The sequence below is a fragment of the Canis lupus genome, chromosome 20 (assembly GCF_011100685.1).
Source record: "Canis lupus familiaris isolate Mischka breed German Shepherd chromosome 20, alternate assembly UU_Cfam_GSD_1.0, whole genome shotgun sequence".
NCBI lineage: Eukaryota > Metazoa > Chordata > Mammalia > Carnivora > Canidae > Canis > Canis lupus.
Window position 1 is genome coordinate 33,833,886 of NC_049241.1, and position 22,785 is coordinate 33,856,670.

The 22,785-nt window shown below is 39.4% G+C and overlaps 1 protein-coding gene across 4 annotated transcripts in view; it reads left to right on the top strand.

Moving 5' to 3' along the window:
- Positions 1-22,785, top strand: part of ARHGEF3 (Rho guanine nucleotide exchange factor 3) — a 304,371-nt gene that overhangs the window by 264,350 nt on the left and 17,236 nt on the right. For all 4 annotated transcript variants that reach the window (XM_038566117.1, XM_038566116.1, XM_038566118.1 and 1 more), the window contains 4 exons: positions 12,093-12,263; positions 15,694-15,756; positions 17,832-17,928; positions 18,119-18,195. In XM_038566117.1, the coding sequence (XP_038422045.1) occupies positions 12,093-12,263; positions 15,694-15,756; positions 17,832-17,928; positions 18,119-18,195 (408 nt within the window). The remainder of the gene's footprint in view (positions 1-12,092; positions 12,264-15,693; positions 15,757-17,831; positions 17,929-18,118; positions 18,196-22,785) is intronic.

Genomic DNA, 22,785 nt, shown 5'->3' on the forward strand with positions numbered 1-22,785 from the left:
TCTACTTCTAAAAACAACTCGAGGCTATAATTGAGCAGCTTGGTTCCCTGCCACAGTATTCCATGTCCCTGCTGCCTGGACTCACAGAGACATATATATCCCTTTCAGCGTCCAGTTATGTCGAGGTTGTATTCCTTTTATTATAGAAGAAGAGATGAGTTAGGCCCAAACACCCAAACACAATCAATAATGGAGCACTTAGCAGTCCTTCCTCTGGCTCCTCAGGAGGCCACAGGGTAGGCCAAGAGGATATCAGAATAGCTTGGGGCTAGCAGCTTTTCCAAAGAGGTTAAAACCCCAGCCACAAATGTGAGTGATCCTTGCGGCAACCCTTCACCCAAGACACTGCAGGACTTGTCTCTTGCCTCCCCTGTGCCCCATATAGACTGGGGGCTCAGGCTTCAGCACAAAGACAGCATTTGTAGAAGTTGGAGAGGAACAGCCAGCCGTCTGCCTGGCTTTGTGTCTGTGTCTGACCAGGAAGTTAGTGCTGCTGATAGACGGGAGCACAGATGTCTGCATCCCTGTGGGCCTGAAAATCTCCTCACTGGCCTGCCTGAGAGGAAAATGCAGCCCAGCTCTGAAAGGGGCCTGCGTGCACCCCTCCTGGCAGTGAAGACAGCGGGCTGGCCGTGGGCGTGTCGCTGAGCCCTGCCTCTCCCACCATGGCTCCGCACAGCTGGTAGACGCATTTGAGCTGGGGCCAGGGCGTGCTATGGAATGCTGTGTTCACAGCACTGTGGTGGAGCCCTGTGTCCTCTCTGAACACAAGCTTCATTTCTTTTCCATTATAAAAGCATGCGTTCATTATGGAAAAATACAAAAAAAGGAGAAAGAGAAAAGATTCCACTGCAAAACAACCCGTTAATATTTTAATAACTTCCTTCCAGTGTTATTCTAAGTATATCTACACTTACATACTCTGAGGCTCATTTGAGGTTACTTACGGTGTACCCAGTCTTATCTTTGTGTAATCTGTTCACTCTTGGATTGAAATCTCCCATGGGGACCCTGCATGGTCAGTTTCTCTTGGCGTTTCTATTGGTCTTGGCCTAACATATTTCCAAGCTACACAGTTAGGTATGTAAAGGTTCCTCTTCGTCATTGTTACAGCCTCTTGGGGGAATTGTACCTTTCATGAAGGTTCAATAGCCCTCTTTATTTCTTTTAATGCTTTTTGTCGAGTTATGTCTTTCTCTCTCTCTCTCTCTCTCTCTCTCTCTCTCTTTTTTTTGTATTTGCATTTTGTCTGGTTTCTTCCATCTCTTTTATTTGTATCCTCTCTTTGTCAGTTAGCTGGATCAGGATTTTGTTATGGCTTAAGACAAGTATGATATCACTTTTTCAAGTTATTCTTGGAAAATGTGATCTTCATGGACCAAATATATATTATTCCAATGTGGTGATGTGACTTATTTTGCATAACCCGTCTCCTATTAATGGATATTTAGGCTGTGAATATTTTTTATATTGTCAAACAACTCTGTATTAAGACATTTGTCCTATTTTTTAAAGTGCCTTCTAATTATGCTTTCTTTTGATTATAGAACATCTTTTTAAGATTGAAAAATATAGAGAAACATAGAAAAGGGAGTAAAAGTCACTTGCAATCCCTTCTACCCATCACTGAAAATCTCATATTAACATTTAGGTGTGCACTCAGACAATCTTTTCTTTTACAATATACCTGCGTGTGTTTTTTTAAACAAAATCATAATCATATATACATATGTATATAGTACATATATATGCTATCTTTTAACATGTTTTTGTCTTAACAGTGTCAAATAACCTTACAGTAGAATACACTTTCATATGATTAAGTATTTTTCACCAAAAAAAAGTATTTTTCACAAACCCAATCCTTAATGAATTCATATAATATTTCATCAAAAAGATATACCAGGTATTGATTATTCACTCTTCTTTGGTTGAACATCTATCTCCATTTTTCTACCATTATAGATGACACTGCTTTAAACATCCTAATCACAAATCTTATGTGTGTTTACATTCCTTCCTTTCCTTAGATGATATTCCCAGAAGTGAAATTCTGATCAAAAGATGTAAATTCAAGGCATCTGATGTCTCTAGAGCCAGGCCTCTCTTCCTGGTGTGTACCTGTCTTGGGCAAAATTGCTCCTTGGTGTTCACACATCCTAATTCTAGACTCATAGTCACATTTTCCCCTCTCTTTTGCCACAGTTTTTCCCACTGCTGTGACATCTTCACAGGATGGCCCTTCCAGGGGGCCCCTTGACTTTCCACAAAGAACAAAGTCTTTCTTTTCTTTGTATCCCTAGTACTACATGTGACTTGGGATATGCTCAAAAATTGGCCATTAGTGTTATTATTGTGTTTATTACTAGAAAAGTTGGCCATTGCTCTTCCTAGGGGCTCTCCAGGACAGGTATTGGGTGCCCACCTAGTAATGTTGTATAATAACTGGGTTACTTCACAACAGAATATCAGCCCTCTCACACTTGTATCCCCTCAGGGAGGATTATTGTGGCTTAGGAAGGGTTTCTGGTAACCACAATCTCTCATTGCTCCATTCCTGGGCCCTTAGATCTACAAAGTATTTCATTTTACCCAGATGCAGCAGAAAACGGGATATATTAATGTTCCCCATTTATTATTCATTATATCTACTGTGTTATTTGTTCTGCTCTAGACCTATTGGGAGAAGTAATCAGTATGCAAAAGGAGACAGGGCCTACTCTTGAGTAGGATAAAATCTACTTGTTAAACTTGTCTAAGATATGTCAGCAACTAAAAAAAAAAAAAAAAGGAAATTTAAAACCATTATATCCCAATTAATAATATGTACCCATTGTAATATATGGATAGGAAACTAGGAATATCATCAAATTCTTAATAGTGGTTATCTCTTGGGAATACAAGTATAAGAGACTGATACCTCTTTTGTTTTCTTTCTAATGTTCTCCTTTTATTTCCTACTACATAAGAATTACAAATCAGTAGAGAATGAATAAACAGGCTGGATCTATTGACTTTTATTTTTTACATTATATATTCCTACCATGCTTGGACTTTTTAAATAATTGTATTATCTTGACCACCAAATGTATACGATTTTAAAATTTTATATAATAAAATATACTAGAGAGAGGGAGCCTAGTAATGGCTGAGTTGTGGGAATTGGGGGGACAGGTAAAGGAAGGCTCCCTGGCAAGGGCAGAAGGATTTGTGTTGGGCCTGGAACAGCTCAGAGCTGATAAGGAGAAGGGAAGGGGAGGGTGTTTCAGGTTTGAGGAAGGAGCACGAGAAGGCTGATGCTTTCTAATTTGAGAAATAAGTAGAAGAGTCCCCGAGCACATGTGCTTAATTCCCATGTGCTCAAAACCTGATTTTCTTCTCCAAGGATCTCAAGCTTAGTCTCTTGTTCCCAGGTCATACACTTTCTATAATTGACAAAAAGTCTTTGATCGTAAGTTATCTGGCAGATATGGAAATAAGCTTGGTGTGTGTGTGTGTGTGTGTGTGTGTGTGTGTAAGCAACCAGAAATCATAGTGCCTTGCCGTCTGGAAGGTAGGGATGTAGCTAAGAAGTGACCTGTTTTCCACTCAAGAGGAACCCCTTACTTTCTGTGGATCTTTACTATCTCTGGTAGACCACCATCATAGTTGACTATTAAAATTTAAAGCTTGTCTTTTTTTATTTAATAATAACAACTTCCAGGAGTTGAGCATTTACAATGAGCCAAGTTCTGTGAGAAGTACTTTACATTTGTGGCTTCATTTCATCTTTTCCATAACAACCCAAGGTAGGATTTAGCACCACTTTGTAGGCGAGGAACCTGAAGATTAAAAAATGTGCCCTGTGTCAAGCAGCCAGTAAATACTGGAGCTGGGATCCTACAGGGTTTTCACGGTGCCTCTCATGGAGTCAGCTTCTGCAAATAAGTCAGCTGGTTGAAAGAAAGCCTGTAGTTTGCTAGGATATATAAATGATGGCCAGACTTTTGGTCTGGAGCATCACACTTCACTGTTGTTCTTTACTCCTTGTTTGCCTGTGTGGCAAAGAGAGTCGTCATTTCCATTTCAGCTAATAGAATATTGTATCATTAACATTATTGTGCAAAAGCCGTTTTATGGTGCCAAATGAAGAGGGTGGGCTGCTGTCCCAAGCCTCTGGAAGGTTCCTAATTTTTGGTTTGCACTAAGAAAATTGTACAATATTTTTCCTACACCTCAACCAAATATTTTCTCTGGCTTTTCATTCATTCTACTCAGAATCTCTCTCAGCTACAGAAAGACATCTCCTTGCCCTGGGTCTATGGAGTTTGATTTTTTTTTTTTTATTGTGATTGGATCGGGTGCCTTTTTACCATGTTTTCAATGTACATTAATCTGAACCAAATCCAAATAGGATTTTATGTTTACAGTACCACTTCAAACTCTGTGTTCATGGTCTTGCACATTTGTCTACTGATTTCTTTTTTTCTTAGTTAATATCTCTTATGGAAAATACATGTAGAGAAGTATGGAAATGAAAATAAAAACATTCATAGCCCACCATCTGGGGGTAACATCTATTAACATGTATTTTAAATAGGGATCTTCCTTTCCTAAACTCTACATGGAAGACTTTCCCATTATCATTAAGCTTTTCTTAAAAGAATGTTTTTAGCAAATATATAATGTTCCATTTTATGATTACACTGTAATTTATTTAACTATTCCCTATTGGTCACTTTAGGCTGTTTCTAGATCTGCTCTATAACAGCACTGCTGAAGGGTTTCTCCTCCTATCAGTTATCCTAATGGAAATCTCCAAGGATCCATTTGGTCCAAGTTTTCAAAGATATGTCTGCTGTTAGCTAATGAATGAAAACATATAAACCAGCATTAATGGTGGCAGTGCAGCCAATTATAACAGTGAGAGGTAACATCCATTGCCTTTTGCCCACATATCAGGCACTGGCTAAGGCTTTGACATATTTTGTCTTATGTAATCCTTACTGCAATGTTGTGAGGTACTCATTACTGTGCCCTTTTACAAATAAGGAAACTAAGGGAGTCCCCAGGTGGCTTAGTTGGTTAAGTGTCTGACTCTTGGTTTCAGCTAGGATCATGATCATTGGGGTCCTGAGATCAAGACCTGTGTCTCTGCCCCTCCCCCCTGCTCCTGTGCATGTGCTCTCTAAATACATACATACATACATACATACATACATACATACATAAGTCCTTTTTTAAAAAAGACCCACACAGATAAGAAAACTGAAATCCAGAGAAATTAACCTCCCCAAGGTCCCTTAGGACTGAGATGACTTCAAGCCATGTCTGTTTTACTCTAAAGCCTGTATTCTTCTTTTTTTTTATTACTTTTTGTAGTTTTTTTATTCAAGTTCAATTTGCCAACATATAGTATAACACCCAAGTGCCCCCCTCAGTGCCTGTCACCCAGTCCCCCATCCCCCCACCCACCTCTCTTTCCACCACCCCTAGTTCATTTCCCAGAGTTAGGAGTCTCTTATGTTCTGTTGCCCTCACTGATATTTCCCACTCACTTTCTCTCCTTTCGCCTATCATCCCTTTCACTGTTTTTTATTTATATTCCCCAAATGAATGAAACCATATAATGTTCGTCCTTCTCCGATTGACTTACTTCACTCAGCATAATACCCTCCAGGGTATTATGAAGGGTATAATACCCTTCAACCCACCACGTTGAAGCAAATGCTGGGTATTCATTGTTTCTAATGGCTGAGTAATATTCCATGTATACATATATAATATTCTATGTCTACATAGACCACATCTTCCTTATCCATTCATCTTTCAATAGATGCCGAGGCTCCTGCCACAGTTTGGCTATTGTGGACATTGCTGTAAAGCCTGTATTCTTAACCCAAATCCGTGTTTTACAGTGAAAAGACTAGACTCAGTTCCTATTGCAACACTTACCTTAGGCCAGTCACTAAATCTCCTGATGCTCAGATTTCTCATCTATTAAAAAGAGCAAAAATGCAAAAACCTGTCCAGTTGCCTCTCCCAAGACTAGCATGAGGGTCAAAAGTAATGAAAGCCACAGAACTGAGAAGTGTCCTTTCTCAGTTTAAGTTAATTGCTCTAATCAAGCCTTACATAGGAGACTCCTTCAAGATGCTCTTCAAGAACATTTTCCAATCCTAGCCATAATTACTGTACATTTTGGTTTAACCCGTTGTAGTAGGTAGCAACATAGAAACCCATTTCCCTCTGACAGTCCCACCCTAGCCTCCAGTCCATGTAATAATAAACCATCTGCTACAAAATAGCAATGATAAGTTTAGAGAATTTCCCTAGCTTAAATTCTCTTTATTGGAGCGTGTTATCTTTAGCTGTAGAGACCTTCTGTTTTTGGAAAAGGGCAAGGGAGCACCCTGCTGAACAGTCGGCATTAACAAATTAAATCTGTTCCATCATGCCTCACCTGCTGGGTTTACATTTCCTCTGACACATGTAAAGGGTCCCTCTTTTCCCACCTGACAGACAGTCCCCTTTGCACATGCAGCATCTTTTCCACATACCCTGCTCAGGCATAAACACGAGCACCCATTTCCTAAATCTGCATTATCTGTGTCTGATATTACTATTGTTATTTTAGCTGCCAGTAATTATGAGCTTTAGATTTTTGACTCATTTGCTAAGCTGGATTCCCTCATGGAAACTCTTGCTTGTCCTGGAACATTTTTCATTCCCCACACCCAGAGGGATCTCTGTACATGTGTCTGTTTTTATGCCATACCTCCCAAGGTTGGGTCTCTCCTAGTCATCATGGACTGGTGTTTCTCACCCCAAGGGCATTCAGCTGTGGAGGTGTGTTGATTGTCACAACTAGGATAGAGACACTACTAGCATCTAAGGGTTAGTGATAGGATGCTGCTAAACATCCTACCAAATACAGGACAGCCCCTCACAACAAAGAATTTTCTGGTCCAAAGTATTACTGGTGGCAAGGTTTGGAATCCCTGTCATGGACTGAGAAGTAGCCTGAAAGTCATTTATTTGGCACACGTACCCTACCATACTTGGAATCTTGCACTCAGGGAAGCAGGGCAGGATATCGGTTAACATTGTGAACAGGGGCCTGGTTGGGATGGGGGTGGACTCAAATAGACCAGATCTTTATTGCCATTCTGAGTTCATTATTGACCTGGGTTTAAATTCTGGAGCATCAATCATTAGCCACACAACCTTTAGCAAAGTATTACCCTTTCTGAGCCTCTGGTTTCCTCATCTGTAAAACGGGATAGCAATCCTTACTTCTTGTTTATACAAGGTTCTAAAGCTCCCCTCCACATGCCCAGCACATACCAGCATGCCATTCGTTCATTAAGCAAAATTGTTGAGGTCCTATGTGTCAGTTGCTAATAAGTCCATCAGTGAACAAAACAGATAGATATCCTTGCCTTCAAGGAGCTTACCTTCAGTTGGGAGGAAACAGACATGTCAGAAACCAGTAAATGAATCACACAGCACATGGTGAAAATAGAGAAAAATGAGGCAGGAGAAGGGGGATCGGCACTGGAAGGGACATGGCTGATCTCTTCCCTCAAGAGGCATCCTTTTCTTTGGGTGCCAGGTCCAATCCTCTCATCTAATTGTGCCCAGTTGTACTAAGGATTGGTAGAGGTATAGGTCATGGTGTATAGTCTTGAATACCTGCCCATGGCTTGAGCCTGGTTGGCTGTGAACCATCCCCAGGGCTGGCCAGCTGCTGACCTCACACCTGATCGGCATTCTTTATTGCTTCTCTGGAATTCTTTTCAACATCCTTCCCTTTATAAGTGGAGTTAAAAATCGCAAGATGTTTCTTTTAATCTACCTAACTAAAGGTATGAATCTGAAGTTTGATCGGTCAAAGAGCCACTCAGTCATTATTCCCTTTGCTTACCTAGATTTATTTTATATATATATATATTTTTTTTTTAATTGAAGTTCAATTTGCCAACATATAGTATAACATTCACTGCTCATCATGTCAAGTGCCCTCCTCAGTGCCCATCACCTAGATTTAAACTCTTAGAAGCCTGGTACCTGTCTCACTGAAACCACCCTGCAATCCATGATTTGCATATAAGTAGTAGGTATACAGCCTTCATGATAGAAAGAGCTCAGGTTTTGGAGCAAAAGAGATGTGGTTTTGAATCCTACCTGAGTAAGTACCTTAGCCTCTCTGAACCTCAGTTTCCTCATCAGTAAAATGGGAATAAGCCCCCACCTTGAGGGTGATTGTGAGAGAATTCATCAGAAGTGGGCAGGCACATAAAGGGACCTCTCTGATATATGTGGTGAACTTTGCCTAGTCTCTTATCCCTTTGTTCCCAAGTTCAGCACTCACTAAGAAAACACAAAACAAGGAATTCTTAACATTAGAGCTCACCTAGTGTAGCTCATCTCTCCCTCCCCCCAAACTGCAACAGAAGAATATCTCTAGCCCTCTGGGAAGTTTTTCAAGAAATACATAAAAATATGCCCAGTCTTACATTCAAAACATGAAACTGAAGTTAAGGTATACAATTGACCCTTGAACAATGCAGGGTTAGGGACACCAACACCCCCCACTCTGCGGTGAGTTGAAAATCCATATGTAACTTTTGACTCACCCATTACTTAACTTCTTAATAGCCTGCTATTGACCGGAAGCCTTACCAATAACATAAACACAATTGGCACATATTTTGTATTTATAAGTATTATGTACTGTATTCTTACAATAAAGTAAGCTGACAAAAAGAAAATGTTATTAAAATCACAAGGAAGAGAAAATACATTTACAGTCCTCTGCCATATTTGTTGAAAAAAATCTGCATGTGAATGGACCCTCAAAGTTCAAACTCATGTTGTTTAAGGATAAGCTGTAGTTGTTTTCCCTATTAGATTAATAATAATATGCTATTGATGAGAGTATGGAAAAAGATAATTCATATACCTTTCTGGGGGGTGATAAAGTTTGAAACAGACTGTCTGGATGTCAATTTGGCAAATTTGGCAATGCATGTCAAATGCTAAAATGTTGATATTTTTTAGACCAAGGAATTTTACTTAAGGAATTGCCTTATAAAAATAGCACAAATACATAAAGGATGTTCACTGAAGCACTTTTTGAAATAGCCAGACACTGGAAACGATTTTAATGTCCATCAGTGGGAGGTTGATTAAATCCATGTGGTCCATCTGGACCATGGGATCCTAACTCCGCACTCATTAAAGAGAAAGAGTGATTTGGGGATGATGGAAATGTTTTGGAACTACACAGAGCTGGTAGTTCTGTAAATGTACTAAAGGCCACTGAATTGTTCACAAAAATGGTTAATTTATGTTATGTGAAATTTACCCCCATAAATTATTATATTTTTAGAAGAATGAGTCTTATATGCTAATAGGGAGAGACATACTGTTGAGTAAGAAGAGAAAACATTCTGTTTTCAGTGATTGTTGGCAAATGCATTTAAAAGGTTTGGGAAGATCTAAAACAGACTTACTAGCAGTCACTTCTAGAAAGTAGACTTGGGAAAATGAGGTGGTTTGTACTTGATTTTATATACTTTTGTAATGTACGAGAGTTTTTTATACTTTTGTAACGTATGAAAATTTAAAGTTAGCATAAATTACTTGCAAACTGGTTGTGGAAGGGGGGGAATTTGAAGCTGGTCAGGGGTTGAAACTGTTACAAGGTGGGCAATTGATTCTCTCCAGTGAAAGTGGAAAATGTCTTTCACTTTGAATCTTGTTTTTGTGTTTTCCTCTCTTTCTGCTCTTTAATTCTTGCCCTGGCTGTATTCAGAACCGAAAGCTGAGATCAGTGAGTAACCTGATGACTCACTTTGCTTGTTTTGACCTTTCCGTGCCTGTGGCTAATTGATTCTGAGTGCTGAGGATCTGCAAGCATTAGTCTGGTCACTGTTTATAAGGGCTTGTTTTCAAGAGATCACAAGGATTTGCAAGATACCATTAGTAAACCGCGTATTTGGTGCAAGTCCTTTCTTGACCAACATCAGGGGCTAGTCCAATGATCATGAGCTCACTAATGAGCCCAGGGGCTCATGGATGCCTGTGCCAGCCTGAGGAACTCTTGTTGCTACTTGCATAACAGCTAACTTCCTGCTTCTAAAAGGTTGCAATAATACCTTGAAGCCCTTTGGAAGTTTCTTTTTACATTTTTCATTTATTCACTTTTTTCTTGAATTATAAAAATTTGTAAACTAAGATAAAAAATCACTTATGATGTCATCAGGTAAAAACAGAATTTTGTGGTGTTCTTTTTATATCTTTACTCATGTGCTAAACAGCATTCATGTACAAATTTTAGTTCTGATTTTAACTTACATAAAATGGACTTTTAGCTGTTAAAATGGTCTCAGAATTGTCTAATTGGCTACATAATATACCATCAAGCAGATGAATTATAATTTATTTAATAATGCCTTTATGTTGAATAGCTCTCTTAGAATTTTCTTTGCTTTCTTAAATTTTGTTGTTGAATCTCAAAACATTTGGAAGCTGCCTTAAAATATCTTAGTGATGACAGCTCATATGTCACATGCAACATCAGTTCTTCCCTCAGGAAGTTTATAGGTCAGAGCAGGTGACCAATAATTGTAATAAAATGTGGTCATTTCTACATCAGAGATATATCCAAATTGCTCCAGGAAAGTGGTAAAGGCTTCTTAGAGGAGGAGTTTGAGTTATATCCTGAGGACACGTAGGAGTTAGCCAGTTAATAAATGAAAGAAAAGCATCCCAGGAAAGGAAGACTGCTTGAAGGAAGCACAGAGGGATGGCAAAGCATGATGCATTTAGGAAATGGCAGATTGCCTAGAAGGACCAGAGAACAGAGGGCTCATGGGTGAGTGGCAGGAGGTGATTCTAGGTCTATAGACTGTGGTCAGATTACAAGAGGTCTTCTCTGCCAAACTGAGGAGTTAAAACTTCTGAAGTTTTAGCTAAACAAGAATGTGGTTTTGAGCACAGCAACACCTTATTGCTTTGGCAAAGTTCCCAGTAAGAGTGCTGAAATCTTCTAGGATGAAAGCTGAAGATGATGCACTTAGCTTTCTTCTTGATCATTTGTATTTGTCATAAGAAGGTGCCATGATAGCATGTTTCACATAGCCATAAGGGTAGACTTTGGGTAGTCACACCACCCAAAAGACTATCAGGGCTTCTTTGAAAAATAAGAAAATATCTCAGGGATAGGCATCATTTGCTGCCAAGGTGGTATTTAATATACGTATTAGTTGATCTTTTTCAAATTGATAGAATCCCAACTGAGATTAATGTAAAGAGAAGCGTGAATGCATTAGCCGCTTAATCTAAGAAGGGCTCTTCCTGGCTTCATGCACAGTGGGTCCCAGGGGTTTAAATAGTGTAGGTAAAGCTTGCTCCCTCCCTCCATAGGTCTTTTTCCCTCTATCCTTTATTGTGTGTCCTTTTTTTTTTTCCTCAATAGCAAATAGACTTACCTGCCTGGCCAGAGAGTTACTACAAGAAATTCCTGCTTATTTTATCTCTCAAGTTCACAATACTAAAGGGATAAAGACCCTTCCACTCTTTCTCCCATGAACCACTTAGCAAATTTTAGAAAATCAGGTGCCTCTCCTTGAACCAGGGTGGAGGACTACTCTGACCGGTCTTGTCTGGGGTATCCCACCCAAACTGTGCACCAAGTGGGATAACCAAGGGTAGCGGGCTTCTGTTCCTTGATTGAGGACAAAAGTAGGAGTACTGGTCAGATGTAAAACACCCACTGCTGTTAACCATTGTTCTTCTGAAGAAGGGAGGTGTCCACTAGAAAAAAGTGGATGTGGCTTCTCTGAGAGCTGCCTTTGTTTCTGTGCTGTGTCCAGGTCTCACAGAATGTATACTCCCAGTATATGTGTGAACGCAGCCCCCTTTGCTCAATTTCCCTTAGCACGTAGGCTCAAGAAAATGCCCTATTTCCCAAAAGGCCTTATGGCATTGTCCTCTCTTTCTTGTGAATATCTGATTTATGTTCTGTCAGTGACAGGAAGCTGCTCAAATGATCCACCCAAGTCCTGCCACTGCCCCCGTGATGGTTTGTTTTTCTCATTGTTTAGCGTTCCATTAGCTTCCGCAGCGAGAGCCGTCCTGACATCCTCGCCCCCCGACCCTGGTCCAGAAATGCTGCCCCCTCAAGCACGAAGCGGAGAGACAGCAAGCTGTGGAGTGAGACTTTCGATGTATGCGTCAATCAGATGCTTCCATCCAAGGAAATCAAGCGTCAGGAGGTAGGCTGTGGACCTAGGAGTTGGGCCTGTCTCTGGAATGAAGTACACTATAGACAGGAGCCAAACTGGGTCTCCACTACAGGCTCCAAATCAAATCTTTGTTGCACTTGTAGGAGGACAAACTGGGGTGTCACAGCTTGTAAGGAACTGAGAAACCAGCATCCAGCTGGGTGGGTGGCCCCTGCTTTAAAAAGAAACTGATGTGAAGATCTGAATTTACAAAGAAAATGAATCAGGAAGCGTCTATTTAGGATCCCAGAGCTCATAAAAATAATCACTTGAGTTATATTTTAATAGCAATTTCTAGAATGTTTTAAAATACTCAATTTATAAAACTTTGATTCGGTTTTGTGGAGAACTTATCTATGGAATGCAGTTAATTTCATTACCTGTAAGTTTTCTGTATCAGTAGCTCTAAATGACTGTGGTAATATTACCCTTTATAGAAAGCTTGTCAAAAAAAAAAAAAAAAAAGAAAGAAAGCTTGTCAAGCTTGTCATGTGCCAATCTGTGCCAAAGCACTTCAAATGTGCATCATCTAGTGAAAGCCTTGGAACATCTATTTGTGTGGAAAACCTGACATTGGCAAAAGGAATACTTGAAAACTTTCTAGGTTTGAGTTCAGCAATTTCTTTCTAGGAATCTATCTGCCAGACACACTTATACACCAATGAAGAGATATATATGTAAGGTTATTCATCACAGTTATGTTTATAATAGTGCTAGAAAGAGCCTGAACATCTATTGCCAGGGATTGGCTAAATAATGAATCTCTGTTAGGTATACATGGAATACATATATACATGAAATACTGTGTAACTGTAAAAACACAAGAAGTGCTAATATGCATATATGGCTAAGTAGATAAGGCAAGGCACAAAATAGTATATTATGTCCTTTTACCATCTATGTGAAAGAACAAGGAAAAATGCATGTATGTGTATATAGACACCTATTTTGCCTATAGAATCATAAAATATTTCTGGAAGGACTGACAAGGAAACTGGTAACATTGTTGCCTCCTGGGAGGGACCTGGGTGGCTGGATAGAGGCAAGAAGGGAAGTTTTCACCATGTACCTATTTGTGCGCTATAAATTTTGAACTATGTTAATTTATTACTTATTTAAAAGAAATAATAAAGCATTTTAAAATAATACATGCACTGAAAAAAAAAATCTGTGAAGAAATATGGCAAAACCTTAACAGTAACAAGAGGGTATTATGGGTACTATTAAAATTTTCCACTTTACACTTTTTTTGTGTTTTCCCAAGTGTTGACAGTATGCATACATAACTTTTACAATCTGGGGGATCCCTGGGTGGCTCAGCGGTTTCGCGCCTGCCTTTGGCCCAGGGCGCGATCCTGGAGTCCCGGGATCGAGTCCCACGTTGGGCTCCCGGCATGGAGCCTGCTTCTCCCTCTGCCTGTGTCTCTGCCTCTCTCTCTCTCTCTCTCTCTCTCTATCATAAATAAATAAAAATAAATTTTAAAAAACTTTTACAATCTGATAGTAGGAAGGAAGGAAGGAAAGAGAGATTGATTCTGCAGATGAGGAGATTATTACCATACAGTGAATACAAGTTCACTCATCTAGAAAGTTACAGAGCTGGGATATGAACCCAGGTCCTCTCCTACTCCAAAGCCCATGATCTTCATGGTGACACTATGTGTGTCCCACAGCAGACAACTGACTGTGGTGTTTCCCAGTATGGGGTTCTATGGTTTTCCTCTCCTGGGGACCACATTTGGTCAGTCAGACCATCACACCTATGTAAGTGAGCTCTAGTGAAACAGGAAATCTGAGGAAGGTCTAAGTAAAGTCTAGCTAACTGTATTGTGCCAATCCATTTCCTGGGGTTTTTTTAAAATAATTTTTTAAAGATTTTATTTATTTTTTTTTATTTATTTTTTTTATTTTTTATTTTTTTTTTAATTTATTTGTTTATGATAGTCACAGAGAGAGAGAGAGAGGCAGAGACACAGGCAGAGGGAGAAGCAGGCTCCATGCACCGGGAGCCCGACATGGGATTCGATCCCGGGTCTCCAGGATCGCGCCCTGGGCCAAAGGCAGGCGCTAAACCGCTGCGCCACCCAGAGATCCCAAGATTTTATTTATTTATTAATGAGACACAGAGAGAGAGAGAGAGAGAGAGAGAGAGAGAGGCAGAGACACAGGCAGAGGGAGAAGCAGGCTCCATGTAGGGAGCCCAAGTGGGACTCGATCCCGGGACTCCAGGATCACACGCTGGGTCGAAGGCAAGCGCTAAACCACTGAGCCACCCAGGGATCCCCATTTCCTGGTTTTGATAACTCTCAAAACACCACCACTGGGGAAAGCTGAGTAATGGGTACACAGGACCTTGCTGTACTATGTTTACAACTTCTCCTATGAGTCTGTAATTATTTCAAAATAAAAGATTCAACAAAATAGCATACCAAGAGGGCATGATGTGGAGGCTTGCCTGGGCCTTGGGAAGGGTCACCATGCACTGGCCTCCAGCATAGTATACTGCCTCCACCTGGTTATTCCTGAGAGCAAACTCAGTGTCTTATACTGTACCCCACCCCCAGAGGTGGAGGATGCTCTCTAGGCCAGCTCACTTCTTGCCTTTAGTCTGAAAGAAATGTAGTAGTCCCCAAACTATCACTCCTGTTAGAGGACTGAACATATAATCCTTTAACAATTCATGTTTGCCAACAGTTTAGACTCCCAGATGAGTGAAAGAGCATTCTGCACATCATAGCTCTTAAGTGATGATGGCTTAATAGAGCCAAATTAGAAACGGTCCATTTACACACTCTTGCACACAGCTGGCTCCTCTAATTTTATTTATTGTACCATGTAGAGCTGAGAAGTAATTTAGAATGAATTAACTTCACCAGACATCTAGAGTGATAAAATATTGGATTCTTCCTACAATTCCAGCCTCAAGACAAGTGGCTGATAAGAATAAAGCTTTCTGCGATTCACCTTCTGTTGAGTAGAGCAAAGACAAATTGTGATGACCCAGTTCATAATACTGCCGTGCCCATAACCGAGAACAGACCCCAAATCACTTATGATGGTTGCTGCACACATGAGAGACACAGAATCCAGCTATCATTATTTTACCTAAAATAGTTCCCTCTTGTTTGACTGCACCCAAGTTCTGTAATGTGAAAGGTCACTTACTGGGTTGGAAACATATGTGGAACCTCTTTCTCCCACAAACAGGTGAGTGTGTTATATAGAAGTTTTGCAAAATTCTTCCTTTGTATTTTTTAACTACTAGATGTATTTGATGCAGGTTAATTTAACTTTTTAAAGAATCCTTTAAAAATACTTAAGAAACGGGTAGATTCAGGGCTTTGGGCAACAGAACCAGTGCTGTCTGAATTTGGTCTCATAAATGGAGTGTTCAGTGAATGTGTTTTGTCTTTGCTTGCAGGCAATCTTTGAGCTTTCCCAAGGAGAAGAAGACTTGATAGAGGACTTGAAATTGGCAAAAAAGGTAAATTTGAATCCAGTGTCATTTGGGCCACCTCCTTTTTTTCTTTTTCTTATGAGTAATTTCACAATTCTAGGATTGTGCCTTAAGAGCACCCTTTTTATGACTAAGGTCATCAACAATTGAGAAGAACCTGCACACACCAAGTAGTGGGGAAAATGGCTCAAAACAAGAAGGTTCTCTGATCCTGGTATCTGTGCACGTCTCTAATGTACCTCAAAGAATACTCAAGTTTAATCAAGAAGTGTTCATAGAGGCCCAGCTTTCCATATATTTCATTGTCTCTCATGTGGAGCCTTCTTACCCATGAGAAAGAGTGTGTGGGTGTTGGAAACTAGAACTATGTCTTAGAAATAAAGTCATTTGAATCTTGTAAGTAGAGAAAGTGCTTAAGTGAGGCAATTGCATACTATCATGTGCATTAGAGTCTTTTATATAGAAACTTATGTTTTAATCACATTATGTGCAGAAAGGGAGAGGAAACCCATGCCTTGTAGCCTGTATTGTCTGGGCAACAAACTTTCCTCAAAACCTGTGGATCCCAGTAACCCCCTCTGGAGGCTGAAATCCATATTCCTTCATCTGACATTTCCAGCCCTCTTTAAAGAATCACAGGGTTGGGAAAATGCCTCCCTTCTTTTAAGAGTCCTGAGTCCAGATTCCTCCTCATATGAAGTCTTGTCTGTAGCATTCCTGGGAGATGGCCATATACTTCTCTTGGACATACAGCCAAGAAACTGAGTTTTTAGGCAGGGCTGGAGAAGGAGACGACAAAGAAAGCATTTAACTCTGTGAGACATCTTGCTGGTCACCTATCCAGCTTCTCCTTCATGTATCAACATTCCCCAGAGCAAAAAAAAAAAAAAACATTCCCCAGAGCAAAGCACCTTAAGGATGTTTTCCTGCCATCCTTTTGCTTGTGGTAGTTCCACCCCTTAGTTTCCTTTCAACTGTCCATATCCAGACATCCTTCAGGAACCAGCTCAAATCTCAGTTCATTTTTCACCAGTATTTACTGCCTCCTTCTCCATACCAGACAGCTCATCTTAAACCTTCCTGGACTACTCTAGCTTTAATTCTCTCAGCCTCTGAGCAGTTATGATTTGACCCATTTTTGCTGCTATGTGATATCTCTCCTGTTTGTGTTTTTTTTTTTAAAGAAAGATTTTATTTATTTATTTATTTATTTATTTATTTATTTATTTATTTATTTATTTATTTATTTATTTATTTATTTATTTGACAGAGAAAGAAAGAGCACAAGCAGGGGGAGCTGTAGGCAGAGGAAGAAGCAGACTCCCCACTGAGCAGGGAGTCTGATGCAGGGCTCAATCCCAGGACCTGGAGATCATGATCTGAGCCAAGAGCAGACACTTAACTGACTGAGCCCCTCCCCATCCATCTCTCCTGTTTTTAATCTTGAACTTTTAAAAACATATATCTAATTATCCACATGTTCTTCTTATCTCCCAGTTGGCTTTATAAGTCTCCTTGGAGTCAGGGGCTATGCCCTCTGAGTGTTTGTACTCTATTACAGTGACCTGGGTATAATTGTGTGTTCTTGTTTAATTATCATTAATAAGAGTTGATAAGATTGACAGATTTTGGTCTCTTGGCTTCAGATCAGTGGTAAATGATGCCATCACTTTTTTCTTTCTTCCTTTACTTAGTTTAAATATGGACTAATTGAAAAAACCTGGTAGCAACTAATTTTGTATAAATTAGGTATTTTTTAAGCTGCAAGATCTTCAATAATGTTAAATTTTAAAACCTTATACAAATCATATCCGCTCTCTACTTAGGATTTGTGCCCTGCCTGAATGTATGATATACTAGAAGAAAAAAGCTTTTTAAAAATCTACTTTGGTTTATCAACAACCACAAAGGGCTCGAGGCAGTGCTGGATTCTCATCTGTTCTGTCCACACCCATCTGCTGTCTCCACAGCATTTTGGGAGAAGCCGTTGGGGAAAGCCAAATATTTTGTTATTAAGTGGGGCCTCACACCGATGCCATTTACAATAACTTGTTTCCTCTGATTTTAAATGTTTGCTTCTATCTCTTGCCCTTCTTGCGCAGGCCTATCATGACCCCATGCTGAAACTCTCTATAATGACGGAACAAGAGTTGAATCAAATTTTTGGAACACTGGACTCTCTCATTCCTCTACATGAAGGTATAATTTTGTTCCCAGAATGAGTCATGACTTGTAGCCTTAATTGAGTTGTCTTACAACAAGTCATGATTATGTAATAATGTGATTAACCCAGAATCTACTTCCAGTCCTGTTCATATTTGAATGCCTAACAAAATAAGCATTCTGTTTGTTCTGTTTTTTGTTTTGTTTTGTTTTTTGTTTTTACCAGAGCTCCTTAGTCAACTTCGAGATGCTCGGAAGCCTGATGGCTCTACTGAACATGTCGGTCCCATCCTTGTGGGCTGGGTAAGAAAAGTCCTCTAGTCTTCATTGAAAATAAATTTCAATAACATAGTTTCATTTTAGCTAGACTTTTTATATTAGCAAATGTTAGTTTTACATCATAATGATGTAGGTTTACATCATAGTTTTACATCAAATTCCTAGCAAAATTTATCATATTAAGGTTTTATCTCTTCAAAGCATGGGAACAATTTTTTTTTCTTAATACACATTTGCAGCATTTAAAGATAACATGGCCTTGTTGCAGTAAAATAAGTAAAGGCACATATGAAATGGTTACTAATTTTACATCAAATAAAGTAAAACTAGTTAATATTCAGTTTAGGCCAATTACTGATAATGTGATTACTATCATTTCAATTCCAGTTAATATTCACAGACATATTCTTATCCATCACCAAAGAAGATGCTTTTATTCAGGCTTTAAAAACTCTCATGGTAAAATGTAGTTTCATATGCAAGGCAATACTAAATGTTAATGTTTAACATATATCTGATTCTGAATAACTTCATAGGAAGGCTTGGTATTATGCTGACCTTCATCCCGAATAACCAATTCCCTTTCCTAATTAAACAAAGAAATCAGCTGTGACCTTAGATTAAGGTTCTAAATTTATGGTCTTGGAGCTAAATTTGTGTTTTGTTGGGTACCTAATGTGGTTGTTCATTTGTTTAATGTCCTTTAGACCAGACTTGCACTTTCTATTTTTGCCACAGTCCCAACCATTCCCTATTACTACATTTCTGTTTCCTTTGAGTCCTTGAGTGTACCACCCCAGCTCCAGGTGGTTTTTATTTGTTATGAAGCAGGAAATAAAAGCAGATTACTTTGATGACTTCTTCCACACAGCATTAGATCTCTCATCTCTCTGATCCACACGGTCTTCCAGAAAAATAGGCAGGAAGTGCTCCAGCAGCAAGCATTAGAGTCATCCCACTGTTTGGGGGAATATTGTGAAGGTTATAAAACCTACTATCACCATGTGAGTTCTCTTTATCCAATTATATTTGTACTTATATTTTAACCTTCCTAGGCCTTCCAGTTCTGACGTTTTGATGTTGATCTCTTATCCTAACTTCTACTTCTCAATTACTGCCTTGATCAAGAAAGTTTGAGGTTTTCATGACTTAAATAGCTTTAGCTCACAAGTCTCTTTTAGCGCTGAGGCCAAAATACCCCAAAGGCATCTGAAAGGCAAGCAACGTTCTAAGATGAATAATTTAGAAAATGTGCCTTAATATTTTAGGAGAGATCATTCATCTTATATTTTTGAGTTTCATTTTATTATAAGATGTGGTAGGTGTTTTAACTTCTTTAGACTTCAAAGAAATTTCTCTATAAAGAGAGCCAGCCAGCTGGAGACAGAGAAGGTATAATGAGAAGAGAGATTCTGTCTCAGTATTTCTTAAACTTCCTGAGTCTTGAGCTGCTCTGATGTGAGTGAAGGGCCAGTGAGGCTGCTTTCTAGAATTAGCACGATACCTATTCTGTTTTTGATGAGATGGCAATATAGAACAACATGGTTTCCTTAGACATCATATACAAATTGTCAGAAGCAAAAGTGTAGGCATTTCCTTGTTAATAATTTTTTTCTGAAATAAATATTTGCCACTCTTATTAGGAAATAGGTTTGATCTGGGGGTGGCTTTGCAGACCTTTTCTGTATGTACTCAAAGGAAATGTGACCACTTCCACTGCTATCTGAACCCTTCAGACATCAAATGGAGACTTACAGCTTGAAGAGCAGCCTAAAATTAAACAACTGGCCCATTGTGACCAGACCTCATGAGAAACGGCTCTTATTTATCAGGCTCGACGAGCTGTTAAATGTTTTCCCACTTTTAACTGCAGATGTGTCCATGCGAGTGGGAACTGTAAACCAAGGGGTACATCTGTTTGAGTTCTGGTCTTTTTAACAGAACAAAATAAACATCTGAGGGGACTTTGAATGAGAAAAGTCAGAGCCCATTCGACCCATGAAAAATTGATTTATTCACCCCTCCCAAACCCCTCCCAAGGAAAAAAGGTGAAGAAAAAAATAAAGAAAACCCTTTTAAACAAGTGAGCCTCCCTTGTGGGACAAGCCTGGCAAGTCCTTTTGACCTTTGAATGAATCAATTACTTGTACTTTGAAGGCCTGAAGCAGAGTGGTGGTTTTCTCAGGGAGCCTCCCTGGTCACTGAGGATCAGTCTCCCAGATGGGTAGGCTGATCCCATACACTTCCCCTGTTGTACAGAAACACCTTCCCAAGCGACTTATCTTCATGCTAACGTTTTTTCAGTAATAAAATAATTTATGAGCTCTCCAAGGCAGCAGGTTTTCATGTTAATTTGGGTTCTAATTAAATTTTAATTCTATAGAGAAAGGCAGGGTACATAGAAGCAAAAAAAAATAGATTTGTTCTATCACTTTTCACAATGTTAGGGAGTTCTAAAGAAAGTGAAGAGTTTCCTTTATAAATTCTTGATAGTCTATTTAAAGAGATGTTGAGTAGTTCAGAGCTTTGGGGGGAAGGATGGAGGAAGAACGTGGGGCAGACTGGTTTTGTTTCTAGCTGAGCAAGTAGTTTTGCTTCTCTAAACCACAATTTCTTCAATAAAAATATCCTAGGGATAAATAATAATAATAGCTAGTACTTACTGATTCTTCACCAGAAGCCAAGCCCTGGTACTTTTTATCTGCCTTAGCTCATTAAAAGATAGTAAGACATTAGTATATACATTTTTTAAGTAGCAAAACTGAGGCTCAGAGGGTCACCTGACTAGTAACTGTCCAGCTTAAGCTTTGAACATGATTATCCCTGGTTCCAGAGTCCACCCTCTTAACCACTGTATTATCGCCGCTCACATCTTACGTAACTGAATGTGCATATTTGGGAACCGAGATGTGTACATTCTTCATTCCCTATCAAGTTATCACTTGTGTGGCCTTTTCTAGCCAGTGGGTTGAACCAGATAGGCTTTCAGGTCATGCTCAGGAAATGAGCACCCTGTCAGGTGTGAACAGGACCAGAGCTGGATTGGGTTGCCATGGCAGTGGGGGCAGCAGGATCAGAGAGTAATGGCCCATTGGACAGGGAGCAGCAGTGTGGTCAGAGTTCCTCACTAGTTTACATCCGATAGTTACTGCTGATTTGTTTCTCCATAATGAAAACATCAGGCATTTCCAGGTCTTTTTAAAAGGCGAGGAAGTGGAAATGAAATTAAGAGGGCCTGAAGCTCTTTTTAATTAACTCTGAAAATCTAAATTACAAGCCACAATACTACATCTGGGGTGTGTGTGTGTGTGTGTGTGTAAGTAGCAATTATCATTACTTTCAAATACAAGGTTGAGTAAAGAATTTCTGCAGCTCTTTTTACACAAATAAAGGTTTGTCGTTTTTTATGACACGTAAGGAAGGTAAACCTTTCCAAAGAATGTTAAACTATACAGTGAACTTAAACATTACTTCCTTGGTATCTCTTTTTGGTTTTAGTTGCTGAGAAAATAATTTCAGTAAGAAGTATAAAAGAAGCACCAGAATACTTACACTTTGACACATTGTTCAGATGCTGCCACAACTTACTTCTAAACCATGTTCCCAGACTATCGAATATTTCCTAATCTGGAAATCATTAAACACTGATTTATTTGTTAATTCAGAATATAAACTTTGAATGTCTGTGAACGGTAGGCCCGGTGCAAAGTATTGAGGATGCAGAAATTAAAGACCCTCTTGCCACTGCCTTGCACTAAATCCCTCCACAGGGCAGGTGTTGTGATAAATGTGGCTTCTTAGTCCAAAGGAAAGAAGCCAACACAGCAGGGCCATTGGCTGCTTTTTTTATTGCCTCTGGCACTTTTTACGGAAGCTGACAACCCATGCATTAGGATGCTGAGCCTTGGATGCCACTAATAGGAAGGAGTGGAAAAGAGAGATGCCAGTCCTCTTACTGGCTCTCTGACTCTGTGTTCGCACAATGTGACTGATGGGACATGTGAGAGAAATTAATATTTTGGTAGAAGGAAGATAGGGGAGTCGAAGTGTTCCAAAGTCTTTAAGCTTAAATGTTCTTTGCATGGTATTGTGATGCTAATAATGAGGTATAGACAAGAATCTAATTTAAAAGATTTTTCTAAATGCTTCCTGCATCTAATTTTTTACTAATTATACTTTTGCTTTACACTTCTTGGAGTTCTGATTCCACCTTTTGGAATCAGGTAATCTTCAACTAACAGAGATGCTTGCACCAGGCCATGCAAAGGGCTGGGCCATAGAGTCTGACTTCTTGCTTTCTTTTTATGCCTAAGTCTTCCAGATGAGTTTCTTATGAATAAGTTTTAAAGAAACCCCATTTGCTGTTTTTAAAGATGGGAAGCTTTCCCCTCACCAGATGCTTTTGGAAGTTCAGGAAAATTTTGAGCTGTATGCGTATGCAGTTATTTTGGTTCTTTCGTTTCTAGCTTAGATTGGCAGAAATATGCAAACAAATTATGATAGGGTCTTAATCAAGAAAGTAAATGTGCAACTAAGAAATTAACTTTGAGCAAGCAAGCCAAAGCCTAGAAACTGTTCATTGCTTGCTAGTTTGAAGATTATACTAGTCTGTCT